We start from the raw sequence: 28,000 nt of genomic DNA, 5'->3' as shown, positions 1-28,000 counted from the left end.
AAAGAGTCCCAGATAGTGTCAGTAGCATTGGATATTAACTGCCAATAGTCTCTCAGGTCTTTCGAATGTCAGGATCTTCGGAACTGCGGGAATCGTAGGGCTCCTTGACAGATGAGAGGGACCCCGGTGATTCGGAGCTTAGATTGATAGAGAGGTTATCCATGTCATTGATAAGATCCTGCAAGCCTTGGTACCGGTAAGCCGACGATGGACTCGAACTTGAGTCCGATTGGGTGGTCGTGTAAACCACATAATCGGCCGCTAGGGATGAGATGTCTGTCACCGTCCACAAAGCGCCCTCGTTTAGTTTCCTGAATATCTCGACGACCCTGGAAGGCACGAGGGACGGGTCCGGATTGTTCTGCTTCAAAACCAGTTCAATCGTCCGGAGGAAGGCTGTACATAAACGACCCCACCCCAGACTCATGTGCCAAAGGCCCACCACACAGTCCTCCAGAATATAGCTCCACTTCGGTTCATGAGCATTCAGCTTCGACACTGAGTGAACCCCTGCGACACAAAAATAGTGCAGCATGACAACCGGAAGAGACTTCCATCCGTGGCAGCGTTTGAATAGCAAAATCAAGGACCCCATGTCATCTAAAGCCTGCGACATTATTATGTATGGATCAAAGTCTTTTGGATTGGGAATCTGGTCATCCGTGGAGCCCAGGTTTGCACAGAAGATCTGGCATAGAGATGCAATGGTTGCATAGTAATATTCACTATCATATCCGTCAGTCACTGAAAACGCAACAAGGTGGAGGGGATGGCGAACTGTAAGCAAATTACGTGCGGTGTGGTATTATGTTCAAGTAGAAGAACAGGAGGCAGGGTGGCCTTCCACTGCAGCAGCTTTTGGTGCAATTGGCGACCGTACTCCCAATCATCATTGTTCATGACCGCATCGGGAAACTGAAGGGCAAACTTGGCAATTTGATGAACTATAGTAACTAGGTCAGACCTGAAGCACGCCGCCGTGAAGAAGAATGGCTGGGAAATAGGAGTCGCGAACGGATAGGGACTCCATTCAACGCCTGCATCTAATCCGGCCGCTTCGATTGGGGAGAATTTCACGGGCGGAGGCTCTTTCCAGGCTGGTACCTTTCTATAAACTTGAGATGCAAGGCTGTGTGGACGAGTTAGTAAGAAACAGTTTAAAGAAAATATGTGGTCTCTCACCCTTGAACATCGTACACCGCCCAGGCAACTAACTTATGAGACCTAGCGAGGTGTCCATATTCATCCGGTGCGCCGCCATAGAAGTATGATGGAGACTCATTCTGGAGTCCTAAGTTTAGGCATAGTTGAGCCCCATGCATGATATACTGGGTGCCAAATCTGTCCAGGCCAAAGGTGCAACAGAGTAACCCAATCAGGATACTGGACTGCGCAGTGGGAAGACTCTTGAGGTGTTTTTCGACCTCCCATAGACGCTGTATCTCGGCATATAAATTCTTGGTCAGCAGCTTTTCCTGTCGTCGATCAGTGATTTTATCTAAATTGTAGGATAGACTCTGAACCCCTGGTTAGTCGTCACTTCACTTCGGTCGATGGCCACACGTACACAGCCAAAAAAGAGTAATACGGTAACCAATAATGCGGAGCAAAACTTTCCGTGTCCACATTCCAGGTCGCGGACGAACATCTCCTTGTCAATCAGTTGCCAGGTGGGGTTCTCCCACGTAAAGTACAGGGACAATAGATGGCTCGCCGTGTCATTGTTCGCCAGCGAGGTCCAATGATGAATTCCGGTTATCTGGATGATTGGTTTCTGCACGAGTGGTTGGGTCTCACTGCGGGCATGAGTTGCCCACGCGGCAAGCATTCGGTACAATGATAAGCCATGTTTGGACGGGGACGGGCTTCGGTCCGCCAAAGACCCTAGCGCCAGAAGCGGAGCCAGTATCGTCGGCGTGCCTTGAAAATGTTGCTGGGCGCGTATTAATATAGTTCCCCACGTCCAACACTTGGCCGTATACCTGACCCACGGACATACGTACAGTTATCAGTTCTTCAATCAGCTTGAACTTGGATGGATCCTCGCTGCTGTCTGTAATGATTCGTTGTAACAGGGACTCATAGGACTGGATCTTCGCTTGGACGGATTCCAGGGCCCACTTTTGTTGTTCCCTCTTTGACCCCACATAGGTACAGGGGATGCCTAATTGGCGACACTGTTTGCATTGAGGCTTTTGGCCGTCACACTTGGTCTTCCTCTGATGACACGGGGCACACGCCCGGCTGGTGCGTTGGCGGTGAGCGCTGACGGGGGCGGTCCCTAAGCGCGGAATCCGGATCTTAGGGTTCCCCGTGCTAGAGGTCTGGACTTGGTCGGAAGATGGTTCCACGCCGGACGCCCCCAAGCGCGAGAGCGCACCGTCGGTGGGATCATTCAGCATACTAATATTCGTAGTACTCGACCGGAAGAACGCAGAGGATACCGATCATTCATTGATAGCTCCGTCTCGTGGTAGAGCCCGTAGAGCGGGAATTGCCCGAAATAAGGGTCGTCAGTGCGGTGACGCCATTGGATGTGGCCGTCCTGATTGAACGGGGGGGCGCTAGGGACGTGGGAGGAGGAAAAAAGAGGACTTTTCCGGTCTTAATGGGGAGCTGCCACTCAGTGGAACTCCATCGCATCGGGGAGTGCGACGGTCACGTGGAAGCTCTTCCCGGCCAATGAAACCGGCCCAGAGCCCTATGGATCACGTGGAGTCAGGGCTACGGTCGCCTGTCGTCATGATGGAATCATTGCCTGGCATTTTGCCATCCTGATATCTCGTGGAATTTGACCTCTGGAATGTTAGAACAGTTGGATCTTCACCGTGTAAAATCGGGTGTTGCTCCAGGATATTATATCCGAGAGGTTGTCTGCCGTCCGCCACTTGAAGGTCTAGCCTCATGACGATATAGAACGTGCCATATATCTGGGGTTAGTCGCTAATGATCGGAATGGGTAGGGATCGACCTCGTACCTTTTGGTGTGTTTTCTAGAGGTCAGAGTCCGTGAGAGTCATGGACCTATAGGCACGCGGAGATTACATTTGTTGACTTTTTCTTTTTTTTTTTTTTTTTTTTTTTTTTTTTTTTTTTTTTGAGAATCATCCAATGATCGTCAACGCTTCCTATTATAGTCCCTCCATTAAGACGCTATACAGTGTAGTGATTCCTCGTCGGGTTACCCCCTATGGAGACTCTCCGCTTCGTTCAAATTGATATATATATATATCGGTAATTCCGGACACTGTGATTGGAGTGCTCGCCAACACCAACATCCGATTGTCGGGGAATATATTTCGTAGTGGATATAAGTTGTAGCACTAATTTCTTGTCGAAAACATTCAGCGTCGCAAGCTCTACGTGAGGGAAGAGATGGGGATAACAGCTGCTCCGAAAATCGGCGGAATGGGGAGTAGACTGAGCAGTATCGGATTAACGCTCAATGAACGAGGCACACATATAGGGTTATATGAGTGATGGCCTAGCAACGAGAAAGCCTCGTCCTTATTCAATTGTCACTCGTACCGTGGTGCTTCATCGGTTTAACAAAAATGTCTCCTCTCCATCAAACAGCGCCTGATACCAGAATCAAGAAGAGGGACGTTGGAGCGAGTAATCTTTTGCGTAAGTGACCCAGCCTCATGATATTGGTTGCCTTTTCTCGCGTTGTCTAACTGTTCGGGCAATTCAGTTGGTGCTAGCTTGAATATGTTCGAGTACGTTTTTACCTGTTCTGCAATTTGTTGACTTGGTATTGATCCAATTAAAGAGTCACCACACTCGGACAGGTCAGACTATGTCATCTCCCTCCTCCGCCCGATGATTTCTAACGCGGACTAGCCACTGGAGGTCATCAAGACCACCATGGCAGCCAATCGATCGGATTCATTTATCACAGCCCTCAGACGCGTCTGGTCGCGAGGAGGAATCGCCGGTTGTACGCCGCCCACACTGATCATGATACACGAACGTTCAGACCACTGATCCCCGCCGATAAACTGAGTAGATTACCAAGGCCTAATCCCATGGGCCTGGATTGAAGCGTCCACGAAAGGCGCGGTTCTGCTCTTTGTGGCCTCCGAAGTCGAGTATCATTCGCGGACAGTCGGGGCCTCCGAGTTTCTGTCCGGCATCGCAGGAGGCATGGTCGGTGGTGCGGCCCAGGCATACGCAACGGTCGGGTTCTGTACCTGTATGAAGACAGCGGAAATTACTCGACAAAAGCAAGCGGCAGCGGGGCTGAAACCCCCGGGTGCCCTGGAGACATTTGTCACGATGTTTCGGACGGAGGGATTGCGAGGAATTAACAAAGGAGTCAATGCTGTAGCAATTCGGCAGGTCACCAATTGGGGGTCTCGGTTCGGCTTCTCGCGACTGGTTGAAGATGCGATCCGCAGAGCCACCAACAAAGGGCGAGAGGAGCGACTCGGTGTTGTTGAGAAGATACTGGCCTCGGGCGTTGGAGGTGCTCTGGCGAGCTGGAACCAGCCCATCGAGGTGATTCGGGTAGAAATGCAGAGCCAAAAGGCCGATCCCAATCGCCCCGCAAAGCTCAGTATTGGCAGCACGTTCCGGTACATATATGCGCAAAGTGGGATACGGGGCCTGTACCGCGGAGTCACGCCACGCATCGGTCTCGGAATCTGGCAGACTGTGTGCATGGTGGCGCTTGGAGACGTGTAAGTCCACCCTGAGTGAACAGAAGAATGTTGGTCGCTAATAAACCCAGGGCTAAGGAAATGGTCGAATCTATCACGCAAAAGCATGCCTCCCATTGAGTATACAGGGATTGAAAATTCTGGACCCGGGGCTTAGTATAGAAGTCATGTCGATTTGTTCTGTAGTAACTGGCTATTTCTATTCAAGGGGCGAGATTAATGATGCTGCTGCGGGACTGATGAGGAAGGTTCTAATATAAAGACCATGAGCTGAGATTCTAGTTATGAAACACATGATAAGGATTATAGTAGTATAGATAGTATAACTATTTCTCCTTCAGTAACTGACTGATCTGTTTAAAGTACAAGAGACCGACTATGCCCCGCATTTATCCAACCTTCGGGTAGACGGTATAACAATTGGTCTTGTGTGTTAACTTTTCTTTGCCATAGTTATTCCTTTAGAATGCAGGAGACAGTTGATCCACCACAGCGGCACCTGCAGCGTGGGTCGGTACTAGGACGGCCAATCTGGCCTTTCCCACCGACCTACGCTGGATGATCTGAGTAACGAACATGGCGGCTGCGGCAATTGTCCGTGTTTTGCCTGTGCCCGGAGGTCCCACCACCAGTGAGAAGGAATGTGTCAGCAACTGGGTAGCTGCTTGAGTCTGTGCCTCATTGAGATTCTAGCCTCTCGGCACAAGAGCGTTGAGATTGGAAAGCGAGGTGTCCCAGGGGTCGTAGGTAGCAACCCAAGGAGTCGAAGCTAGGAACATGGAACTTAGAAGCTTTCTTTTGCTTCCGCTAGGGATTGTGGCTTCCTGGCCCTCGAACTCTCGACACATTGTGTCGAAGTTCTCCTCACCCCAGTGCTCCGAGAGCTTTCTGGTGGTCAGCATTTCAATTTGGACCATTGGGTTGGCCACATGGTGAACCTTGACCCCATCTTCATTGACTTCTCCAACATGCTTGATGTGCACGTCATTTAGCAGGACGGCATGTACGGGTGCATCAATTAATGCACTCCACTTTGGAGAGTTCTCTGTGACAGTGGCCATCCAGTCTTCGGTGAGCCCCTTCTCGCCAGGAATCCGATAGGCATGGGCGTTTTCCTTTGCAAACCAGTGCTCACCACGGAGTACCAGAGTGCAGCCGCTATAAATCCGGAACGGACGGTCTTTCTTTGGCCAGATTCCCAAAAGAATGCGCTCTCCAACGGCAACACTCTTAATCTGGCAACCGTGGACAGTGAGGCAGTTATGTTCTTTCTCAGCGTCTTTATTGATAGCATTGCGATTGAGAGCGATGTACTCTTCCTCCTCTTCGGAGAGGGTAAACTGCTTGCCGTGAAGGGCCTGACAAACTAGCCCAGACTGCCTTTCCCATAGCTTCCGACTAGGCACACCTAGGGTGATCACAACAACCTTATTGAGCAAGGATGCTGCTGCAAGTGGGTACGTGAATGGATTTGGGAGATCGCCTGGATCTTCAGTATCGGCTTCGCCCATGAGGTCGAGCTTGGACTTGAAGGTGTAGACGAGCTCGTCCTCATGTGTCTCGAGTGAGTCAATTGAAATTTGGTTAATATGGAACGTGATGTTCCAGTAAGAGCGACCACGTGCCTAGTCGGTAGATACACCCTGGTGGAGCTTTACAAATGCCGAAGACAGGATCAGCTTGATTGCGGGATCAGTTGCGATCTCTTTGCTCATTGCGGTGTCTTCGTCTAGCCCATGATATTTGATTGACTTGACCGGTAACTTAACGGTCGAGCTTCCCTGGCTGAAAAGAGCTTGAGACATTATGCAGTAGTGGGACCAGCTGGCAGCTGGATGTGGTGATGGTGATGGTGGTGATGGTGGTGGTGGTGGGTGGTGTGATGGAAGAAGTAAGGAAAGAAGTGAGGAAAGAAGTCAGGAAAGAAGTTAAGAAGACGTGAACAAAGAAATGAGGGAAGGAAAATGGAATTGAATACTACGAAGACGTGAATGAGTATGGGAAAATAATTCAAAACTAAGGGAGGTGAAGTGAGTCTTCTAAAAGGTGAAGTTTAATCCCTCCTCAAGGTTTTGATAGTATGGATGTCATGCCGGAATAGGGCTAAAGTCATTCCAATGTCAACAGCATTCTTTATCAGGGTAACTACAAAAGAATACTGGTATCTAAGATAGAAGAGGAGATAGTAGAAGAAGGTAAACATATACTCCGTACATTTCTTTCTTTTTCTTCTTGACTCTACATAGTATTCTATCCTCTACCAGATACCTCGTCTTTATTATAACTGGGGCTTCAGTTTATGGTCTTAACGTCAAAACTATCATATATAATATTGACTAAATTCTTCCTTGTCAGTCCAACGGCGGTATCGATGAATATATCCATTGCATTCTGGTATATGGTAGCACGAGGAGACGTACAGGTTAGATCCACCGGTAAGGAGGAAATACCTCTCATTATCGAATACAGGGCCAAGGAAATGGTCTAATCCATAACACAAAAGTATGCCTGACATTGAGTATGTACACGGATTGGAAAATTTGGGTCGGGGCCAAAATCTTTGCAGAAAGCACTGTTTGGAGTAAAGTTAAAACGGAAAAAGAAACAAGCAGATCTTCAGCTGCCTCTGCCACCCCTTCTATCTTAGACGCTCTGGTTCTTTTGTAGCGCCCTGATGCACCTCAACAAAAACACTTACCATGTCTCATTCAATCTCTTCAACTATTTTCTTTCCTTCAATCTCTCCGATGACGCTACCACCAATAGGGAGCGTTCTGGACATCTTCACGGCAGACATAATAGAGGGCGCATCGTGGAAGATCTGGTTGACTTCTTCCAGGGATCGGTTCATTGTCTCCGGATAGAAGAGGTAAACTACCGGCGGAATGAGGCCGCCAACGACGGTGAATACGATGTAATAGCGGTAGCCAATGTCGGCGATCGCGGTAGGGGTAATCATAGCGACCACAAACATCCTATTCCGGTGAACCGGATCAGTATTATCATTGTCTCAGTCATAGGGCACTGATGCGTACCATAGCCACTGATTCGCGATTGAAAAGGAATGCATGGCGACACGCAGACGAACCGGGGCAACCTCAGCCGGGTAAACGAAGTTCGCCCCCAAGAATCCCACCGGAAGGAAGAAATTGTATATAAAGATAAACAGCGCCGAGATAATAGACGCAGTGTGGTTGTTTGAGAATGAGTTGGACACTGTCAGCGCCAGCATGCACATGGACATGCCACCACCACTGATCATAAAGGCAGCCCGGCGTCCGAGTCTGTCCACGACATAGAAGCCGACAAAGCAACAGATGAACTTCCAAGTCAAAGCGCATGCGGCAAGAACCTTTGCTAAGCTGGAGCCTAAGTGTAGATTATCTTCGAAGATGATCGGGATATAGACCGAAATGAGTGTACCCCCAGTCATCTGCTGGAAGAATTGCAGGAGAATACAGAGAACGAATCTGTAGAAGAGCTTCTCCTCTCCCATGGTAAAGATATCTCTGAGTCCCATGTTACCACTTGATGATTCCTCCAGGGAGACCTCAATTCCACGTAGTTCGTGCATAATCTCGGGTGATACCGCATCCTTCTGTCTCAAACAGGCGAGGGTCTGCTGGGCGGTATCCGATCTATTTTTGAGAACAAGCCAGCGAGGAGATTCCGGCAGGAGGAAGATGCTGCCCATGATAGTCAAAGAGAAAAGCGCTGGGATTGCCAGCGACCCTCGCCATGATGCGGACCGTTCCTGCATATGATAGAACCCAAAGTTGATCCACTGTGTCAGAGCAAACCCAAAGGCAATAAACATGCCTGTCAACACTACATTCCTCCCCCTCTTATCCGCCGGTGAGCACTCTGACTGCCAGACCGGCACTGTAGCGCTCAACATACCCACACCCCACCCGAGGATTACCCGGCCGACTGTGAACTGTGCCAGAGAGTAAGCTGAGCATTCTAATGCCTGACCTATTAGGGCAATGCATGCCCCGGCAAAGATAGTTCGACGCCGACCGAGAATGTCGCCAATCCACGTACAGATCAGGGACCCAAAGAGAGCACCAAGGGTGTAAGAAGCAACCACGGCGCCTTGCACTGTAGCATTGTGGGATTTCTGAGCACCTGTGGTATTGACTGTGTCAATCTCAGGGAACTGCCTCACCCACGAAGGGAAGTCTGTCAAGCCTCCAACACCGGATTGATTGTAACCGAAGAGAATAAAGGACGGGCACACGATCAAGAAGATCTGGGCAAAGCGAAGTGCCTCGCCTTGCATCATGACGTCTTTTTCTTTTCTCCTAGCAAGTTGTAATTAATGGCTTAAGTCGACTGTGACCGACTGAAGGGAAAGATTATAGATGTGACAAGAGAAGGATATAAGAGGGCCAAAACCCAGCAACGTCTCTCACTTTCCACCGCCTTCATAGAGCCAGAAAGGCATAACGGCCGAGGCGAGAAAGGGGCCATTAATCCCGAGGAAGTGGAGGGGCATTCGGCCCTCTCGCACTGGACCTTCCGTAGCCCAGTACTGCTGGATTCGCTCGCACAGAATCCTGCGAGACCCGCAGAGGGGGGAGGTCCTAATCACCAGACCTTAAAACAATGGAACTTGGCAGAGAATGTATGAAATGCTTGTCGTGCTTGTCTTCGAACCCTCCAATAACCATGTCGGAACCCCCGGGGCCAAACCCACTCGAAGTGGGGAGCCGACAAATGCTTAGCGTTGGGAATGTGCGATTGGCTTTGCTATGGGCGCCTTGACCCAAGGATGACATCTGTACGATCTGGTCTATGAGGCATTAAACGTAACCGAACCCGATCGCCTAGTGACCGGCCGACAGCACGGTGTATCAACGAGAGGGCTGACGTGATGAGCCGATACCCAGCCGGGACCGGCCCTGTTGTTATCTGGCAAATGAATTATCATCTGGAGAATGAAGAATACTAACACGTATATTAAAACCGTGAGATTCAGCTGTCCATCATCCCTACGGTGTGCGTGGCCCGATTCCGGGGAGATTCTCCGCATGCGACTCACCAAACCTGGCCACCGGGGTAGCTCAGGCTCACACAACGACTGTCTGCCGTCCTCGGAATCTCACCGAGCGGCTGAGAACCGGATTTTGGCCGAAGCAAGCGAACCGAGCCAATCATTGGATGTGTGATATTAAACATGGTTGGGTAAATGAATGCAACATACTGATCATTGCTGTTTGAACGAAATGCTGAAAAGCCAGCAGCCCCACAGATATTTATCCGGAATACAAACACATACACCGTTTTCTTTAGCGATGAGGTAAAACACACATACGGAGTTGAACGGATGTCAAAGATGCCGGACAAGAAGATGGAGGCTTTTGCATCCTTTGTCTAACGGGCACGTGGCGGCCAGCCATCGTTGCTTACCTAGAAATCCGATACTCCGGTTGATATTGGACGTGACATACTCCGTACGGAGTAAGGTCAGTGTTGTGTCAGTCGCCTGATTGGTCGCCTCGCCGTCATATGACCCACAACACCTCCGGGCCTTTGGTATGTAAATTAGTGTTATCGATCGACCAGCTCTATCACCACCCACAATTACTGGAACTTTAGAGCTCTCACATATTGTTCTTCTGGACTCTAGAGGTTCGTTAAAGGGAGACAGCAGAAGCTGATCCCACTGCGTTCTTCTATCTGTCTATGTATTTCTTCTCTCCCTCTCTTGACATTTGCCAAGGGATACAGCAGTAGCTGATCCCACGGTGCTTGTCACCCTCATCTTTCTCGACTGTCGACCTCCTTCAACTTCCGTCAAAGGGAAACAGCAGCAGCTGGTCCTACTACAGCAAGCTCTTTTCAGCAAGGGAAGCTCCGTCAGGATACCTCTACCGACTAGAGACGCAGTCGCGTTTTGTGGGACATCACGTTCCCCATAAATGAAAAAATACCAAGATGGATTCCTCAGTGAATCTAATTAATTATATCTACTAGTTTTTCTGAACTCACATTCCATCCACGCTGGTATTGATACTGACTCATCACTGCTTCACACCACCCACGCTCCAACAATTGAACGGCACACCCTCCGATACCCTCCTCAGGGGGTCTTTTTATTCCGCTGCCGAATGACATGTCCGTACTTATAAAAAATATAAGGTACAGGGGTCATCAGGACCGAGATACACCCCAGCAACGTGAGTGACCAATGTACGCCCAAATTTCCGTACATCGGGATTGACACGATGACCATCGCGCCAGCGGCGATATAACGGAAGAAAGTTGCACTCACTAAGGCACTTGCTGCGAAGAGCTCATACGTGTCGATAAGGTACTGATACGTGGAAATAAAGATTCCTTGGACAGAGAATCCGAAAGCCACCGAGGCGACTAGCGGCGACCAGTACGAGATAGAGGGATAGCTGGTCCAGCCCATCCAGAAAAGAGATATTGGTAGCCAAGGCGCTCCGTACATAGCGAACCAAAGTCGCTCCTCCGGTGGCAACCCATTGTGTCCATTTTCAATCGCATTTTGAAGGCGCTTCTTGTATGAGAAGTAAATATGCGGCACCATGGCAAAGGCGATCAGGAATCCGATGTTCATGCCGATAAATGTCAGGCCCACAGACCCTTGGGTAAAGCCATATGTTCTACCAAAGATGAACTCATAGCCCGTCAGGAACCCGAATAGGACAATGTATACCACGACCAGATACATGGTAAAAAGTGCTACCATAATCTCCCGGAAGAATAAATGGAAGGGACGGGAGCAGCTGTGCATCAACCGAGTCACGAGCGATGTCTGGCGAAGCTCAATTTCCGCCATGAAACGCGGGTCACCGGTAATCTCACGCAATTGTTTTGCCTTCCACTGCAACAGTACGGGACCATAAGTTTCTGGAACGAACAGGAAAATAGCGCCGGTTACCAATGCAGCCATGATCAGTGTGCACCATTCAGTCCAGCGCCAGCTGATATGCGTGCTTTGGCCAATGAAAGCTCCAACCATTGGAGCTAGGAACGGCCCCAGGAAGGATAGCGTGCAACAAACTGGAAAGGCGTATGTGCGGTCCATAGGGTCAAAGATATCCGCCATACTGCCACCAAAGGTGGTCATCGGTGTACATCCGAACAGTCCAGCCAGGAAGCGGAAGGCAAGCTGGGCTCCAAAATTCGGAGCCAGACCTGAGGCCATCGTAAAGATCATTAGAATGGACAGCGTCGCTATGTAGACCGGATTCCGCCCTACAGTCTCAGAGAAAGGTGCTGCTACCAGAGAACCGAAGCCGAATGCGAACAGGAACAGGGCAGTTGCGAGAGATTCGGCGACCTCGCTGACTCCGAACGCCTCTTGCCCTTGTTTAATCACAGTGGAGTCGATGGAGGAAGCCCATCCAACAAGCATACCCGTTGTGCCTACAATGCCCAATGTCGCCCATTTCCGCCCTATAGACCAGTTTTTGGGATTGAGCTGGTCGTCCGGGCCATCGAACCCGACAATGAAAAGTGTTTTAGTATTGACGCGCTCACAGATTTCGGAGGCGCGGCGGAGATTGACTCCAGGAACGGTCACTCTCTGGCCGTCGTGAAGAACGATTCCTGGCGTGGAGTATGGAGATTGGCCGTGTCCGTTCATTGAATGGATGCCTTTTTCCAATCTGGCATCGTCGGCATCCTCCAAAATATCATCGGTCGGCTGGACGTGACGATCACCAGCAGCGGCATACGGACCGTGCAGCTTAATGCTTTCTTGCAGGTCTCTGCGCATCCGTCGGTATTGGCGGAAGGACTGCATCGTTGCGAGGCGTTCAAGACATACGCCACAGAATAAAAAAAATGAATTGGGAGGGAGGCAATTAATTGAGCAGCATCTGTCAAGTGTTTTTATTCCTCGGCTGGGATAGATGTGCTCTTTCAGAGTATTTATTTCTAGTGGTGCTTCCATTGCGTCAACGGAAATTCCGCCCTACCCGACTTTTCCGTCATGCCCGACTTAGCCGCTGAATGGCTTCGAAAATCCTTATTCGACGCCGAAGGAGGAGGAAGGGCTTACATGAGGTATGTCAGTCTATGATATAATTCAAGCAGAATTATTAGGTACTAGGTTCAACGACTAATACTATAAGTAGACGCATACGAGCACTTTCTGATCGTGTAAATAGTCCTCAATTTCCTGCATTATCTATATCTCTGACCACCTGCTTCACCCTCGTCGAAGAACGGAACCTGGGTGTCCAAGAACACATTCCAATCCCAGTCAAAGTTATCTGGTAAGGTCAGATCACCGGTCGCCCCCAGCCAAGAAGCGTCATTGAAGGCTTGGGATGTTGTTGAACCTTGTTCGGTCAGCCCTGGGTCTTCCTGTTGCATGCTATCTCGGAGAAGAGTCAAGTCCCGTTCTTTTTTGTTCTGGGATAGGCGAACCAATGATTCTATAGTCTCCAGCGCGGTGTGTAGGGTCGGTGTGCTGTAATGCCTGGTGATGGCCCTGAATGAGCGCAGTGCTGGGCCGACGTACGACAATGATTCCCTAGTGTCAATAGCAAGCAAGATACAGAGAAATTGAAAGGGTATATTGGCGACATGCCACCAAGGCGAGCGATCCTCCGCCAGGCGTACTGCGGCTTCAAGGCCGTCATTGCCTAGTCGGATGATGCGGGTAAGGATGTCATTTGATATATTGGACGAGGCGACTCGCAGACGACGATAAATTGTGAGTGCCAGATTACTTTGGGATAGTATCAAGGCGTCATGGGAGAGCGTGAGGCGCTCAACACGGCTGAGTGCATCTTCTAGGTCGGAAAGCTTATTGTTCTGGTCGGGATCCAGTCGTTCGGAGATCTGGTACATGGAGATGAGGTCCGTGGTGAAGTCACCCGTTCGCGGTAAAGGTGGTTTGCAAGAGACACCTCGTAGAATAACGCGCGATCGGCCATATTCATACGAAATCCATGAATTCAGCACTGTGGCCACCCAGAATAACCGTCTTTGACTCTCATCATTTACGCTAACGTCTGCGGTGTCAGAATAGACCAAAGACACCAGTTCCGGATCCTGGTGAGCCCCGATGGCCTCTATGATGTGCATGGTGGAACAACTGGCCATCCATGAAGCATGGGGGCAGTTGGTGCTTCGGAGATATATGGTCCGTAGGATCCAGGCGGTGGCATGATGCAGGAGAGTAGTCTTTGAGATCCGGGTGGTTTCAAGCATCTCCTTCGCTGATTGCACCAGTGCTCCTTCTTTGGGGTGTTCCTGGTGGCCTGAGTACAAGGAGCCCAATGCCGCGACGCTGCAAAGAATGGGGTCATAGCTGGCCGCAGTTGCAGGATCATGCCATCTGGCAACAATCTTCTGCCTCAACGTGTCGGGATCCAGGACCGCATATACCGGATGTATCTTCTTTAAATAATGGCTAGCCAAGTCTTCCATTTCCTCTCTTGAAATCAGATCTGTAAGATTGGTGAAGGGCTCCAGAGGCTCGTCCCGTGGACCTAGGTTCCAGCTAAACCCGTACACCTTGGGAGCACCCTGCGGGTTCAACCTCATCCCTAGGAGATGGGGGAAAGCGGTGCCTGAGTTGGCCTCCATGTGTTCTTGGTTAGCATCAACTCTGTCGAGAAACTTTGGTGAGTCTTCTTCCTCGCTGGGCCGTGCGGAAGATTTGGAAGCTGCAGGCTTTCTCCGTGGATGAGGCTTGAAAGTGCACTGATATTCGTATCGCAAGCAGTAAGTGCAGGGCTCATGGCCGTCACATTTCCTCTTGCGCAGTTTGCACGTTTCGCACGCTCTTTTGGCGCGTTGCCGGGTCCTTATCCGACCGGAATCGTCGGTATTCAACGACATTACGCTGCACTACAGGGTTATCGCGGAAAGAAGGGGATCTATCGCAGTCGACGTTGGTCTATCAGTGGGGGGTTCGGGAGAGTCAGAACGACGGGGGCAAAAGTACGAGGTTATCGGGCAGTCGGAATAAATGTTAACTCCGACGCGCGGCTCCAACGCTGGAACTGGATAACCCTAATTCGGGATCCCGTTATCCCCCGACGGGTATCTGCTAGGATTGGAATCCTTAAGCGATGATACCATACCTGCAGAATGTTATTTTTCTGTTTTCTGCAGGGCGCACTGTCCACTGCAAAGGCTGCACATCCCGACTAGTGCGCTTCCTTTCGTGCCATCCCCCCACCCTCTCATTGGATACTGTCTTGCGGATGCATCGCCGCGGATGTGACATTATCAAGCGCTGACATGCATTAAACGCTCATTCAGTATGTTACGATCTTCTAGAGTCGTCGACAATCATCTATCCCGACTTTGCCGCTCATTCCACCTCATCCGTTCGTATCACATTGGATGCAATTGGCTTCAGGGTGCATGTGTCGTTATCCGGCAAGGTTGGGTTACAATCAGGGAAGGACCATTTTTGACATGCCCATGGGAGTGAGTCAAGCTATCTTGCTGAAGGGAAGGATATAAAGCGATGGAGATCCTTTGGGGGTATGCCTCTACACTTCAACAATCATTCTTCTCAAGATTCTTGAACCGAACATAACCATCTCTAGACTATAACTACCTGCCTCTTCATAATGCGTGTCGCGACACAGCTAAGGGTCGGCATCGTCGGTGGCGGATGGAACGGCTGCCATCTTGCTTTAGAGCTCAAGAAACAGGGCCACCGAGTTTCTTTGTTCGAGCAGAAGCCTGATATCTTTCAAGGCGTCTCAGGAAACTTTGGTATCCGCTTGCACAAGGGGCCACACTACCCTCGGTCTAAAGCAACTCGAGACAGCTGCCGTGAAGCCTTGGTCAAGTTCTGTGAGACGTATCCCGAACTAGTCGTCCACCATGAATCCGCGATATATGCACACGGCGAAGCGGACGCTCTGGGGAACCCATCGAAGGTCTCGGATGAGGCATTCAGGGATGTATGCTACGAATCTCCTGAGTGTACTGCGGTTGATCCGAAGGCGAATGGTTTCCAGGGCCTCATCAGCGCATACAATCTGGATGAACCCAGCGTCGCTATTGGCGACCGACTCCGGAATACATTCAAAGAGAAACTTGGTCGTGCAGGCATCTACGTGCACCTCAATGCAACAGTCGACCGTATCATCCACACCGAGGACACCAACCGCATTCAAACCGGGGACGGGCAGTACGTCTTTGACGTAGTGATCAACGCCACCGGTTATACCAGCCTTCTGCCACAAAATATTGCAGATGCTCTTCCGGTTGACATTGGCATCACCTATCAGACCTGTATTGCTCTCGTTTACGAAGACCAGCAGCCACAGGAAAAGCCTCTTTCCTTCATTGTCATGGATGGCTGGTTTCCCTGCGTGATGCCGGCGATCGACACAAACGAGCCCCTTCAGAAGAAGTATATCTTGACACACGGCAGTTACACCATCCTCGGATCATTCGACCGTCACGAGGAGGGTCAAGAGCTTCTGGATAGTCTGGACGAGGAAGCTATCGCTGCTCGGATCAAGCCCCACTGTGAGCGGGAGATTACCCGGTTCTGGCCCGGATTTCTCGATCGGTTCCAGTACCGCGGCTGGAAGGGCAGTGTCCTGGCCAAGTTAAAGACCACATCCGAATTCCGAAGCAGTTTGACGTTTGAAAAAGACGGCGTGATCCACATCTTCCCCGGCAAGGTGAGCAACGTTGTAACGGCTGCCGAGGAAGTGGTTCCTCTGATCAATGACATTGCGCGCCGACGGCACGGTGTGGTTCGGGAGTGGAATGGCGTACGCTTCACTGTGAGCAGCGCCTTCCACACCCACAGCAAGGAGATTGGCGATAAGCCAGGGCTGGGCGAGCACCACACTAGCAACTTGCAGACCTATGTTTCACTAGTGACTGCAAACTAAGTGGGGCTCGGTGACTATTCGATAGCAAGTGGTTTCGTGTAGCGCTAATGAGTTCCTGATTACGAGAGATAGATGCTTTAGATATTAGAGAATGTGATTTTCAGTTTTAGCAAATAGAGCATCAGACCCTATATTACTCACAGGACTAGATCAAATGATTGACGCCTATCTATCTGCCCTCCAACGACCCACCCTCCATCCTCTGGATATCAATTCCCCAAAAAAATCAGAAAGCACGAACCGCACGAAAGATGGCCTCGACCAGCACCTTGACTAGGAACTCGCAATCCAACCAATATCTTACAACATGCTAATATATCTAAAATCCGTCGCAAACATAAGCCTCATATCCACCCAATCACTTCTTGCTCGGCATACGGCAAATCCGGCTTAGTGGAGATCGACAGGGATTAGGGCTGGCTCTAGACTTATCACTGAGGAATTAAATACCGTGCATGATGCCCGGCCCACCGACCCTACAGGATTTGCAAATTAATGAATATATTAGTGGCAGGGATGTTCGCTGCTGCGGCCCTAAGTCCGCTCGTATGTCTTATCTATCGTATCACTCCTACAAGTATGGTAGGGGCACGGTGTGCCTTATCCGTGCCTACTGTTTGATATCAGCAAACAACCACAACGAGATTAACAGGCTGTGTTGAACTGCTGATTGGCTTCCGAGCTTGCTATATGGCTGGTGGTTTCTGTATGAGAAAATTCCGGATAATGCCCACGGTGAAGGTGATTCAGGGGATGCAAGTAATAATGCTATTCCTACCGAGTACCAACCCGGACGGGACAACGGCTGCTTGACATGGCTCCAAAATAGCTGCGTACATGAGTACCCTATGATTCTAAACGTGTTAAGTCTCAGACTCACATTGCAATGGCAGTAACCGTTGGAACTCTGCAGTGTCGAACGCACATCCGTCCGAGGACCGAAACACGCTAAGTTCAATGCCGACGTACCGACCGAGCTAAAATACAGGCCGCGTCTCACGAGAACATTTCTGCACTCGAGAAGCGTTACAAGAGGGCAGGTCCGTCCGGTTCTAGCTGCAAGGTTGTTGATGTTGTCCATTCATCCCTGCATCCTGTTATCTGTGGTGGGAGTAGAATCCTCCCGGGTAAGCTATTCCGAGTAAATGACCGTCGGAACGAGCCGAAGCTCTTAATGTATTCAAGGAGCTAAACTACGTGAATCATAGCTGGGATTAATTGAGATGATTGGACGTACGTCTCCGTGAAAGCTCTCTATGGTAGCTGACAAATACCATATATTGTTCCAATCTAGTAGTCTCACCCAGAACGCCATTGCCACCTATATGCAGTGCATGAACAAGTGACGAGGGAATAATTCTGTTATGGGATAAGAGCGTCCATGAATTGTTTAACGCTCGCGGATAGAGAGATTCTTTACAGGGTTAAAGATGCTCCGACGAAGGCCTCAATAACGACTAAGTCATTCTTCGAGTGATACTTAATTTATCGGCGAACCTTCCTTAACAGGAACAACATGGCTGAAGGAGCAATAGTACTAGTCGAGAAGCAATATCTAATCAAGATTTACACATGGCACAAAGTACGATAAAATAGTAAGATCAACGGGATCACTACCCTTGTCTCGATGAAAACATTACCAACAGAACTTAGCAGCATGAGCTTTTTGATATTATTTATTAAGATAACCAGTAGCAATAATGCAGTTTTACCCACAATCCCTCTCGCCTACAGCGGCAAGACTTTCTCCAAGGTGCATATCATTCGCTTCTTCAAGGCTAGTTATACGCCACTGCTGATGTCGATCACATACTTGACAAGGACCCTGGATTAATATATGCGGGAAGTAGATAGTGGATCCTCGACGGCTTTAGATCACCAATCTCCTTGTCTCATAGTTGGATTTCGTCTTTGTGTTTATCTATGACTAGACCCATCGTCTGAAGGATCTCAACCCATGGCCTATACTAGTATTGAATCCTGCTTTATTGAGGGTACTTCTAGTTGCCAAGGCTCACAAGGAGGGTTCCGGATAACTAATCCAAGGCTGTGATATCGTCACCAGTTATGACTCTTAATCAGATAAAATGAGAAAGCAGTCCTGTTGCGTAATGTGCTTTCTCAAAGGTATTTAAGTTATAAAAACAGTTGATAATATGCCCATAGTACATGATTGTTGGCTGTTGTGCTTATTTTAGCCGGACATGGTACGCGGGTCCCAATGCGTTCGGGCCACAGTGGAGGCGAGGTAGCCACTTGGAAACATTACCACACATGCAGACAACCCTAACAACTCGATGTACCGAGGCTGGTATAGAAGTGAGGAACATACTAATTACTCGAAAGAGGATTTTCCTTTTAATTCCTCACGTCAAACAGGATTTCAAGTGGGCTGCCGCGCAAGAAAGGATTGACAGGACGCCTTATGTGGAGACAAAGTGCCAACAGTAATCGTCAGAGTTTGAGTGAATCAAATGAAGGATTGTTATCCCTGTCCTTATGCCTGCTCATAATCCTTCTGTTGCCGAATTCCAGAAGCATGGCTCTACGATTGGCTGCTCAAGCAAATGCTGCAGTAGGTAAGCACTAACGTTGGTTGCCTAGACCTTTCTATTTCCAGTACTGGGTGAAGATTATAAGAGGAATATTTCCAGGGTAGATGGCGGCATTTACCGTTTACCTCTTCCGGTAAGATCTTCAATATCCATTATTCATATTGTTGGGTATTGTTTCAATATTGTGTGCAAACGCATGTGCCTGTCAAGAGTGGTGGATACAATTCTCTCAGAGACATATACGACACCTGAAAGAGAGCTGAACCCTGGCCACCTGGAACTGAACTATCACTGGCAATACTTCATGTGATTCCAATGAGAATGGCGAAGACGCACGCACTATCTATTGTTGCAGTTGATATGGCGGTTTCGTACAGTCCAATACTATGATAGTATAGAGATGATCCTCATCAGGCCTCAGTTTGACAACCCTCTATGGTTTGTATTAAATACCTTCAGTTCTCAGAGGGAATTTGGACGCACATTCAATGCACCAGGGATGGTCTGTATGTGCACAATTGACGATGAAAAGGCGCGAACCTGGGATAGTTGACGCTCTAACGTTAAAGTTTCAAACGCTCGGAACGTCATCTCACTAACTCGACTGTCCTTCTCTAACAGCAACAAAGGCCTCAAACAGTTCCGACATATCCATAGCACCCTCCATATGATGCTTTCCCCCGATAACAAAATGGGGCACACCAGTAACTCCGTCAGCCCTTGCCTTCTTCGCTTCAGCTTCCATTTCCGCCACTCCAGCACTACTAGCTAGCCACTCTCGGACATCATCTTCACGAAGTCCAGCCTGTACCCCAACAGCAATCACGGTATCTAATTGGCTAATATCGGTCTCCTCCTCAAACTGGTAGTGGAAGAGCAACTCTGAAACCCGACACTGCAGCTCACTCCCCTCCCGCGCGGCCAGATACAGCAGCTGATGTGCTAGTCTAGACGACCCGATATACCCACCAAGCTTGAATCGGATCCCGGCATCCGCACCTACACGCTTCAAGCGGGTCTGGGCCGCTGCTACCATTTTGGGATCCATGCGGCGGAGCATACGGTCTAGCCTCTGAGTTAGGTTCGGCTCTTCGCAGTGTCGTGCGTACCATAGCATCGAAGACTGACCTTGTATTAAGATGCTTTCCTTTGGCGGTTCTTGGTCGATGAAGTATGGTTTCCACCACACTTCTATAGTGTTTTTCGAGCAGCCGGGGTAGGTCTTGCGGTATAAGGAGATTGCCTTTTGAAGGTTTCGATATCCTATGTAGCACTTTGGCGGATGAGCTATCGTACTGTAACTGTTAAGACTGATACACTTACCCAGGGACAGATTGCGTCTGAAATGATTTCGATCTTGATGAACGCCATGGTGTTTCTCCGCTTATGCCTCGTTTTGGGGTATGTGAGTCAAGGGAGAGGGTTTAATGGCACTATCATGTTAAAATTCGTATTTGCGTATACAAGTGATATCCGGTCACCATTTCTAGTAAGTCGAATCGTGGTTGCCTTCAGGTTATGTAATTTGAATTCTGAGATTTGAAATCAAGATATGATCTCGTAAGACAGTCAACTAAAAGAAACGTTGAGGCCTAGTGCTTACGCTTGGCCTCGTAATCTCTTTAGCTATAATACGTGGCATTATTGAGTCCGACCTGAAGTCCGTGGTGATCATTTGTTACGTTAACTAGTATGTATATCTTCTCAAGTTAATTATATTCTTTGCCGATTTGTAGTGAATTTGCTCTTATTCAATGCTTCCAACAATATAGGTACACAATTGAAGGGTAGAGTGAGTTTTAAATATAGATGCTCAATGTTCGACTTAGTGCCTGCCACTATCACCTTGCATTGACGTTTCTCCCATGAGCTCTAGCTTATACCCCTTCGTGCTTTTTAAGGGAAGAGGTGAGCCATCCTACTTCCTCATGGCGCTGCTTCGTCGAATGCCAACGAAGACCTTATTTTCTTGTCTTTGGCTCGCTATGTCAGTATTCAATTTCCGGCTATATATCGTCGGTAATTTGAGTAAGGATAAATTAATTGGTATAATGTCAGCCACACTTTTCAGGAATATTCTAGTATCCAATACCATTTTAGCCAACCATATAGATGTCCAATTGAAAGTACCTCGACTTTATACCATGTAAAAGTATACAGAAAAGGACTATCACTGTACTCCATAAATGATATCATCTCATTGGTTCACACAAGACCACCGCCTTGCCATCCTGCCAGTACTTTTCCCCGTCCTAAAGTCATTCGGACTTGATGCACCACGGAGCATACCTAGATTATTTAGATGATTTCACTTATATTCTGCGATTGCTTGCACCTTCTATGTCACCCACATATTTCCAAACAATACTAGTTCTGCCTCTACCCATCTAAACAACTGATTTATCCATGACAATTACCCATAACACCGAACGATTACAAATCCAGCGAGGCAGTGGACAAATTGCCCCGCACCTCGTATTCATAGCCATTTATTTATAAACCGCCGACAGCATCAGCATAATTGCAGATCATATACATATTTCTTTTCTCTTCATATTTCAATCATATCTGATAATCAGACGAAACCCCCAATCACATACTAACCGAAATACCAAAAAAAAAAAGATAAAAAAAAAAAAAAAGAACAGACATTCATAAATATCCATCCATTCATATCAACAACGGGATAAAAAGTATCAACCGAATTCAACCAAACAACAATCCCGGAAATGTTCTCCAGAACAATCCCCGCAGCAGCTCGACTCTTCAGTACTACCGGAAAACCCCCGGCAGGAATACCAGTCATCGTCTGCGGAAGAACAAGTCAGATCGGAGACGTTGTCAGGGAAGAATTGCAGCCTGAATATGAAGGTATTTTCTAATTTCTATCTTGTATCTTGTATCTGTGATATGTGTATTCGTTTGTTATGTGCTGTTTTGCTGAGTATACGAATTTTGTCGATGGTTGACCGAGTACATCATATAGTAACGCATCTCTTCCTCTCGCCTGCTACGGCGAAGAGTGAAATTCCTGCATTACTTCGTCAGACGGGTTCGACTACATCTACAGAAACAGACAAATCCCCTGCAGCGATCATCATGGGTGGCGGATATACCCAGACTGATTTACAGGAGATCCGTGCTGCAAGTCAGGGACCGGATACCAAACCAGTGGCCTGGCTCAAGGTTGATCCGGCCAAAACGCCGTCGTCAATTCCGGTGGGACCGGAGTATGGCCGGGCCGTGGCGAAGCGGACAAAGGATCGGTTGGATGAATTGGTGCGGAATGGGGGCATTGATCGAGATGAGGTGCATTTTATCTAGATCCTCTCCTGTTTTGCTGTGTTTCCCGATGAAAAAAAGACATGTGGTATATTGATATGCAAATTGGTATATATCGACAGAGCTAGGACAAAAACACAATCATAGCTGCTTCCCGCGAACGGAGACGTTTACCAGTCACGACCGGAGGCCTCATTGAGCTGTTGCTCGGCGTGGCGCTTAGCCTTCTCCCGGTCGATGAAGTCAAGACCCTTGGTCTCAACCTCACGGTCGATAAAGGCACCGGCGAATCCGGCCAGGAGCTCCTTGGCAGTCTCGTGGCTCTGGGGCTGGCCTATTCCAATCTTTTGTTAGTATATGTCCGGGAATAAATATGGAGAGAGCAAGAGAAATGAGGTGATGGGAGAGGAAGTGAGAGAGAAAGGTAGATGGATTCAACGTACCGTTCTTCTCACAGTGGTCGTTGTAGGCCTTCATAGCCTCGAAGGAGGCGGCACCGGCGATGAGTTCATGGGTGAACGAGGCCTTGTGCTCCTCGCTACCGTTGTAGTTGTTGAACCGCTCGTAGTGCTGAGCCTGCTCGCTGTCGTCGCCTACGGGATTCAATCAGTACAGGCAGGCGAAAATAAGATTGAGAAGGTGAGGGATAGGGAGACATACTGAACCAACCCATGGTGAATGAAAGATGTGTGATGATGTAGTTACTGAGGAGAGAGAGATGGTGATGAGATGAAGAAGAAAAGGGGGAAGAGGGGTTTATAAAGAGTAGTGCGAGCTGACCTGCCCCTCTTGGGGGGGTTATTGTTATGAGAAATTAATCCTAGTCGTGTCCAACTAGTCGGACTAGTCTGAAACCCCACACCAGAGGCTAAGCATCGCTAAGCTTTGTCAGCCGGTCTCGGCGATGCTCTCGATGTGCCATTGGACAAGTCTTGCCCAAGTCCCACCGGCGTTTCGGCTTTTGCGGCAGTCATTGGTTAAGGCCTTACGCCACTGGCTGCGTGGACCCAAACGGATCGGAATTCTACACGGTACTGTGTATTGTGTTTACAGTATACCCTCTCGAAGGGGGTCAACCGTCCCGTGGAAACTGTTGTTTACCTCCTTCGGTACAGATTTCAGTTGAGGCCACCTATTCTTCAGGAGCGACATAGCATGAGAAGCCCTCCTCTGGCCCAGTCTCAAAAATGGGGGGTCTAGTCAACGTGGAGCATCACTAGAAGTAAATATAGGATATGACGCCACACTTGACTCAAAAGGGGGAAATCTTGTCGGAGAAAGATGGGGCAGAAACACAGTCACCGCCACTTGATCCCCACTGCTGCGCCCCCTCCCTGATAAATAGATTCTACAGGCCTCGGTATACGACTAGTACCGGTCCATGACGGAGCTTGGTGTGCACGTACAACTGATGTCGTTGTCAACATCGGCAGAGAATCGAACTTTCCCTCATGATTTATCCCTCTATCCTGACAGGTCTTGTCCGAATCCATTGAATCCAAATAACATATCGTGAAACAAAACGACCCCACTACGATGCCGATGGTCCGATGGAACCCCCTGAGGGGACCCAGTCCGACTGGCCGCGGCTCTTCCGCCCTGACACTGTTGCAATTGGAGGAGACCACGTATATGAGATGGTCATCCCGTAATTCCCCTGCGTGATAAATCTCCGGATGATCATGTCCATATCGAGCTCCGCGGTGTCGGGATTGGCCGAACAAACGGACCCAGCTAGATAGCCTCCCCGCGGCTGATGCCAGGGGTCATTGTTGCGGGTATTAACAGCGTGTTCAGACTGGAAAAGGGATCTTTATCTGCCGGACCGGTATAGGCCCCTTCCAGACTGCTATGAGTCCTACCAAGAAAACGCCCATCCGCTTCATCATGTGGATAATGACGTTCTTGGCGCACCGGAAGACCCAGTTCGTCTCTCAGTTTTCATTTAACATGGACAGAAGGCCCGTAAACCGGGATGTGCCTGACTATCCTCTTCCTCCTTGTCGGCAATCCACACGATGATCCTAGCCGCCACATACGTGGCGTAGGATATCAAAAAGGGTGCGCGGCGGATGGAGAAGGTCCCGTCATAGCTGTGGAGCAGTCGAATGATAGCTGATGCCACCGTGGCGCAGGCACGGAACGAGTTAATCGTGATGAATGGGGGTGTATTGTGGAGATGGCCTTCCGCGACAAAGGGGCAGTGAAGGAGAATCACCAACACATGGTACGACGCTAACAGAGGGAGAATGTATGATGGAGTCGTACCTTGGTGACTGTCGAAGTTCAGATGAGGCAGGAGTCTGTCGGGCCACTGCTAAATATCGGAATCTAGCCTGGTTAAACTGGTCCGCCACAGAACATATCTCGCATGAACGCCCGACGGTAGGTGATGAGGAATGTTGACGGTGTCAATGCAGTGACAAAAGACAAATGCCCAGCTCCGAGCCTTCTCCATCGAAATTCAGCTTCCCTTTGCGCAAGTCCAGGGCATTTGGCCTGCATTCATTCAGAATGAGCTATTCACGAGAAATGGAGTGTCACTCACGTTGATGCGCAGATTCCCCCATCAATCCATTTTTGATTCACTTGATGGGCATCTTCGGATTAACCACTAGGCTCTAAAGCACCCTCTTGTTCGGCGCGATGTCGTTGGAAAGGGCACTGGTGCGACCATGATAGCTGGGGTCTTCATTATGGGAGATGGAAATCCGAGACTAGTTGAATGTGCAGTCTCAACTTGGCCAGTGTCTTGGACCGTGGGGAGAGTGGATGGTATTTGCACTTGAGCGGAGCAGCCCGGGCTCACAAGATCCAGCGAGAACATATATTCCACTGCGAGGGCTCTGGCTTTCGAGTTGTAGTCGTTGTCGGAGCTGGCCAGCTGGGGGAGCCGACAAGTGGATGGTCTCACACGGAATGATGATCTATATCAGCAACTCACGCAGATTATAGGTCACAAACAAGCTGTCGCATGTCCACTAGGAATTATTAGACGTTCCGTATTTGGCCATAAAAGTCCACATCGAACCTTCTTTGGCGGCAGAACACAGAGGCCTGGAACGCTCTTTGCCGACGAGTCTTATCTCCGTCAATGATGTCTGTATTTCGTAGTGGCAAGTATAGAAACAGAATCTCCATTGGTGTCATAGGGAAGGACTTCCCGCGGGATATCATGTGATGTACTCTGACCTGATAGTGGGCATTAAACTTTCATACTATGTGAAGCATGAGGGGTTGGAACTCGGTAACACTTGTAGACAGGTTATTCACAAGAGCCAGGTTGTTTACTGCTGGTGTCTACGGAATAAGAAGTCCAAAAACTACTGAGAAGGGTGACCAGTGTCAATAGAATCATGCTGAGACAACAGTTCCAGGTCACTATGGTCTTGAGCTCTTACGGAGCGTGTACTGTAGTATAAATCGACAGCTTTGTAGAACACATATGATGACTGTCTATACTTAGAAGTCAATTACTATTGTCATGTAACCTGTCGTTGCTAGTGTAAGCAGCCGACATACCACAACCACCGTTAAGGTATACCTAAGAGACATCAAGGCCCACATGGCAATCACAAAACCGCAAATGAGAACAAAAGATGGTGAAGCAGGAGGCTCAGTCTGGCAAGGTGTTAAGCCAATATCTCTTTAAAGTATCAATCTTCTCAACCTCCTTGACTCCAGCGCTCTTGACATCTCTAACTCTCTCAGTCTTGCCCCTCTCAGCATCTAAAGAACAGAGATCAGCATGATCCCCGCAAGGTAATTGAGGTTCCCGTCTTCCCCAGGAGGTTCGATTTCTAAACACACCATCCACCTCTTCAAGCTTCAATTCCTTCGTCTCCGGCACCATCAACCACACAAATGGGATCGCAAGCGTCAGAAAACTGGCAAAGAAGAAATATGTTCCATATTTCATATTCCGAATCATATAAGGGAAACTGCGGGCAATGACGAAGTTCAGAAGCCAGTGGGTAGCCGTACAGATGGCCATACAAAGACTTCGCACGCGCAAAGGGTATATTTCAGAGCAGATAATCCATGGCACGCCGGCCCAGCTAAAACAGAAGCCAAAGGCATAGATAAATATAAACACTGCGGCCGCATATGATCCGGCACTGGTGTGCCCTTTAACGTCGACGTGATTGGTGGTCGCGTGAAGCTTAACGAAGGCCCCGATAAACCACATGCAAAAGGCCTTTGTTATACCATGTCAGAACAAAACCAAACATAATCCACGAATGCATCGTTTAGGGCCGGTCAAGAGGCAGCAGACGTACCATTAGTGCACCCCCCCACATCAACATTCGCGTCCGCCCGAAGCCATCGACAGTCCAATACATGGCGATGCAAACAGCGACCAGTCGGACCACTCCATAGAGTCCCGTCGAAATCAAAGTAGTCTTTCTACCAGTCAAACCGATCGATCGGAATATCAGGGGCGAATAATGGTTGATAGCATTAGAACCAGCCATTTGACAGAAAACCATAATCATGAAACCCAGAAAGAGCCTAGCTCTGATGCCAGGGTGCGTTAGCTCCTTGATCTCGATCCAGAGTCTCTTTCCAGGATTGTCCGCCCTTTCGTCCTCGAGCTGGGTAATGATATCATTGAGTTCCGACTCCACTGAGGGATGGCTTTCCGGGAGTCCCCGCAGGTATGAAAGGGTTTGTCTTGCGAGCCTTTTTCCCCGAACTCGTGCAGTCCATCTCGGGGATTCGGGAAGGAAAAGAAGACCAATAATGAGGAGGCCTCCGGGAATAAATTGGATGGCGAATGGCGTCAGCCATTGGGAAGTTGACGGTGCCATAGTTTGATCGACAGCGTAGTTGATCCAGAAGCCGATGCACATTCCCACCTGCACGCCAATTTCGAATATACCGACCAGACGCCCCCGAATGTGAGGTGGGGAACACTCGGCCGTATACAAGGGAACGAGCATACTTGCGGCGCCGACAGCCTGTATTGCACAGTCAGTATAGCCGACTCATACATAAGTCTTTGAGCTGTCGGCTACATAGATTATAGGCTAAGCCTTTGACAACTTACAAGACCACCAACGAATCTCCCCACAAACATCACAGCTTCCCTTCCCAATGTTGCAACCTGCAGAGTTGATCCAACACAGAAAATCAGGCCCGCCAACCCGAGAGCAAGCTTACGCCCAAAACGATCACTCAGCGGGGCAGAGATGAGAGATCCGAAGAAGCAGCCCGCTTGTAGGAGAGATACAATATTGGCTGAGAAAGCATCCTCGACAGCCTTGGACGCGTGCTCCAACCCAAAGTCCCTGTAGATTGTTAGGATCCCCGCACCCATGGAGCGATGTCTATTTAAGGCCTGTATACTTCTTAAAGGAATTCAACTCAATCGATGTACCGATAAATGCCATGTCATACCCGAATAAGAAAGCACCCATTGAGGTGACAATGGCCAGAAGATACACTCGTATACTAGTCATCCTCCCGTCAGTACCAGAATCAGAACCATTGGACTGTCTTTCGAGCAGATTCCACATGGTTGGGGTTGGCATTTGATTCACTTGTAGAAGCCGTTCTCAAACCATGACAAGGACCAAGTGATCGATTAAAAGGAGGCACAGAGAAGCTTCCTATTAGTACGACACGAATGACATACTCC

At 49.0% G+C, this 28,000-nt stretch overlaps 11 protein-coding genes across 11 annotated transcripts; 3 read left to right on the top strand and 8 right to left on the bottom strand.

Moving 5' to 3' along the window:
- Positions 1 to 52: 52 nt before the first annotated feature.
- Positions 53 to 2,402, bottom strand: F9C07_2070073 (C6 transcription factor; the record flags this gene model as incomplete). The annotated part of the gene is made up of 6 exons (XM_071508752.1): positions 53 to 725; positions 779 to 1,129; positions 1,183 to 1,517; positions 1,568 to 1,774; positions 1,836 to 1,933; positions 2,000 to 2,402. The coding sequence occupies 6 exons, from the start codon at positions 2,400 to 2,402 to the stop codon at positions 53 to 55; spliced, it is 2,067 nt and encodes a 688-aa protein (XP_071364697.1).
- A 985-nt stretch (positions 2,403 to 3,387) lies between these two features.
- Positions 3,388 to 5,066, top strand: F9C07_1721569 (DNA replication protein YHM2). Its single transcript, XM_041293495.2, has 6 exons — positions 3,388 to 3,627; positions 3,695 to 3,719; positions 3,773 to 3,791; positions 3,844 to 3,940; positions 4,010 to 4,682; positions 4,733 to 5,066. The coding sequence occupies exons 1-6, from the start codon at positions 3,555 to 3,557 to the stop codon at positions 4,779 to 4,781; spliced, it is 936 nt and encodes a 311-aa protein (XP_041148434.1). The 5' UTR covers positions 3,388 to 3,554; the 3' UTR covers positions 4,782 to 5,066.
- Positions 5,067 to 5,122: 56 nt separating this feature from the next.
- F9C07_2204611 (uncharacterized protein) lies at positions 5,123 to 6,466 on the bottom strand (the record flags this gene model as incomplete). The annotated part of the gene is made up of 3 exons (XM_071509591.1): positions 5,123 to 5,338; positions 5,366 to 6,220; positions 6,320 to 6,466. The coding sequence occupies 3 exons, from the start codon at positions 6,464 to 6,466 to the stop codon at positions 5,123 to 5,125; spliced, it is 1,218 nt and encodes a 405-aa protein (XP_071364696.1).
- An 899-nt stretch (positions 6,467 to 7,365) lies between these two features.
- On the bottom strand, positions 7,366 to 8,946 carry F9C07_9291 (putative sugar transporter; the record flags this gene model as incomplete). Its single annotated transcript, XM_041293487.2, has 2 exons — positions 7,366 to 7,636; positions 7,697 to 8,946. 2 exons carry the CDS (start codon positions 8,944 to 8,946, stop codon positions 7,366 to 7,368), a joined length of 1,521 nt encoding a protein of 506 aa, XP_041148433.2.
- A 1,800-nt stretch (positions 8,947 to 10,746) lies between these two features.
- Positions 10,747 to 12,441, bottom strand: kojT (major facilitator superfamily domain-containing protein; the record flags this gene model as incomplete). Its single annotated transcript, XM_071511886.1, has 1 exon — positions 10,747 to 12,441. One exon carries the CDS (start codon positions 12,439 to 12,441, stop codon positions 10,747 to 10,749), a length of 1,695 nt encoding a protein of 564 aa, XP_071364695.1.
- A 383-nt stretch (positions 12,442 to 12,824) lies between these two features.
- kojR lies at positions 12,825 to 14,492 on the bottom strand (the record flags this gene model as incomplete). The annotated part of the gene is made up of 1 exon (XM_041286641.1): positions 12,825 to 14,492. One exon carries the CDS (start codon positions 14,490 to 14,492, stop codon positions 12,825 to 12,827), a length of 1,668 nt encoding a protein of 555 aa, XP_041148432.1.
- A 743-nt stretch (positions 14,493 to 15,235) lies between these two features.
- On the top strand, positions 15,236 to 16,522 carry kojA (the record flags this gene model as incomplete). The annotated part of the gene is made up of 1 exon (XM_041286653.1): positions 15,236 to 16,522. One exon carries the CDS (start codon positions 15,236 to 15,238, stop codon positions 16,520 to 16,522), a length of 1,287 nt encoding a protein of 428 aa, XP_041148431.1.
- A 2,661-nt stretch (positions 16,523 to 19,183) lies between these two features.
- Positions 19,184 to 20,766, bottom strand: F9C07_2285570 (thioredoxin-like protein). The gene is made up of 3 exons (XM_071510766.1): positions 20,401 to 20,766; positions 20,206 to 20,350; positions 19,184 to 20,142 (listed from the first exon to the last, which is right to left on the bottom strand). Exons 1-3 carry the CDS (start codon positions 20,446 to 20,448, stop codon positions 19,673 to 19,675), a joined length of 663 nt encoding a protein of 220 aa, XP_071364694.1. The 5' UTR covers positions 20,449 to 20,766; the 3' UTR covers positions 19,184 to 19,672.
- A 1,040-nt stretch (positions 20,767 to 21,806) lies between these two features.
- On the top strand, positions 21,807 to 22,401 carry F9C07_9286 (uncharacterized protein; the record flags this gene model as incomplete). Its single annotated transcript, XM_041293494.1, has 2 exons — positions 21,807 to 21,948; positions 22,064 to 22,401. The coding sequence occupies 2 exons, from the start codon at positions 21,807 to 21,809 to the stop codon at positions 22,399 to 22,401; spliced, it is 480 nt and encodes a 159-aa protein (XP_041148429.1).
- Positions 22,402 to 22,529: 128 nt separating this feature from the next.
- On the bottom strand, positions 22,530 to 23,032 carry F9C07_9285 (uncharacterized protein; the record flags this gene model as incomplete). The annotated part of the gene is made up of 3 exons (XM_041293485.1): positions 22,530 to 22,693; positions 22,803 to 22,952; positions 23,020 to 23,032. The coding sequence occupies 3 exons, from the start codon at positions 23,030 to 23,032 to the stop codon at positions 22,530 to 22,532; spliced, it is 327 nt and encodes a 108-aa protein (XP_041148428.1).
- A 2,943-nt stretch (positions 23,033 to 25,975) lies between these two features.
- F9C07_2234955 (sugar transporter) lies at positions 25,976 to 27,878 on the bottom strand (the record flags this gene model as incomplete). The annotated part of the gene is made up of 5 exons (XM_071509964.1): positions 25,976 to 26,088; positions 26,170 to 26,557; positions 26,640 to 27,320; positions 27,410 to 27,650; positions 27,709 to 27,878. 5 exons carry the CDS (start codon positions 27,876 to 27,878, stop codon positions 25,976 to 25,978), a joined length of 1,593 nt encoding a protein of 530 aa, XP_071364693.1.
- Between the last annotated feature and the right edge of the window lie 122 nt (positions 27,879 to 28,000).

Source organism: Aspergillus flavus, chromosome 5 (assembly GCF_009017415.1).
Source record: "Aspergillus flavus chromosome 5, complete sequence".
NCBI lineage: Eukaryota > Fungi > Ascomycota > Eurotiomycetes > Eurotiales > Aspergillaceae > Aspergillus > Aspergillus flavus.
The sequence above is the reverse complement of the archived record's forward strand: the minus strand, read 5'-3'. Positions and strand labels throughout refer to the sequence as shown.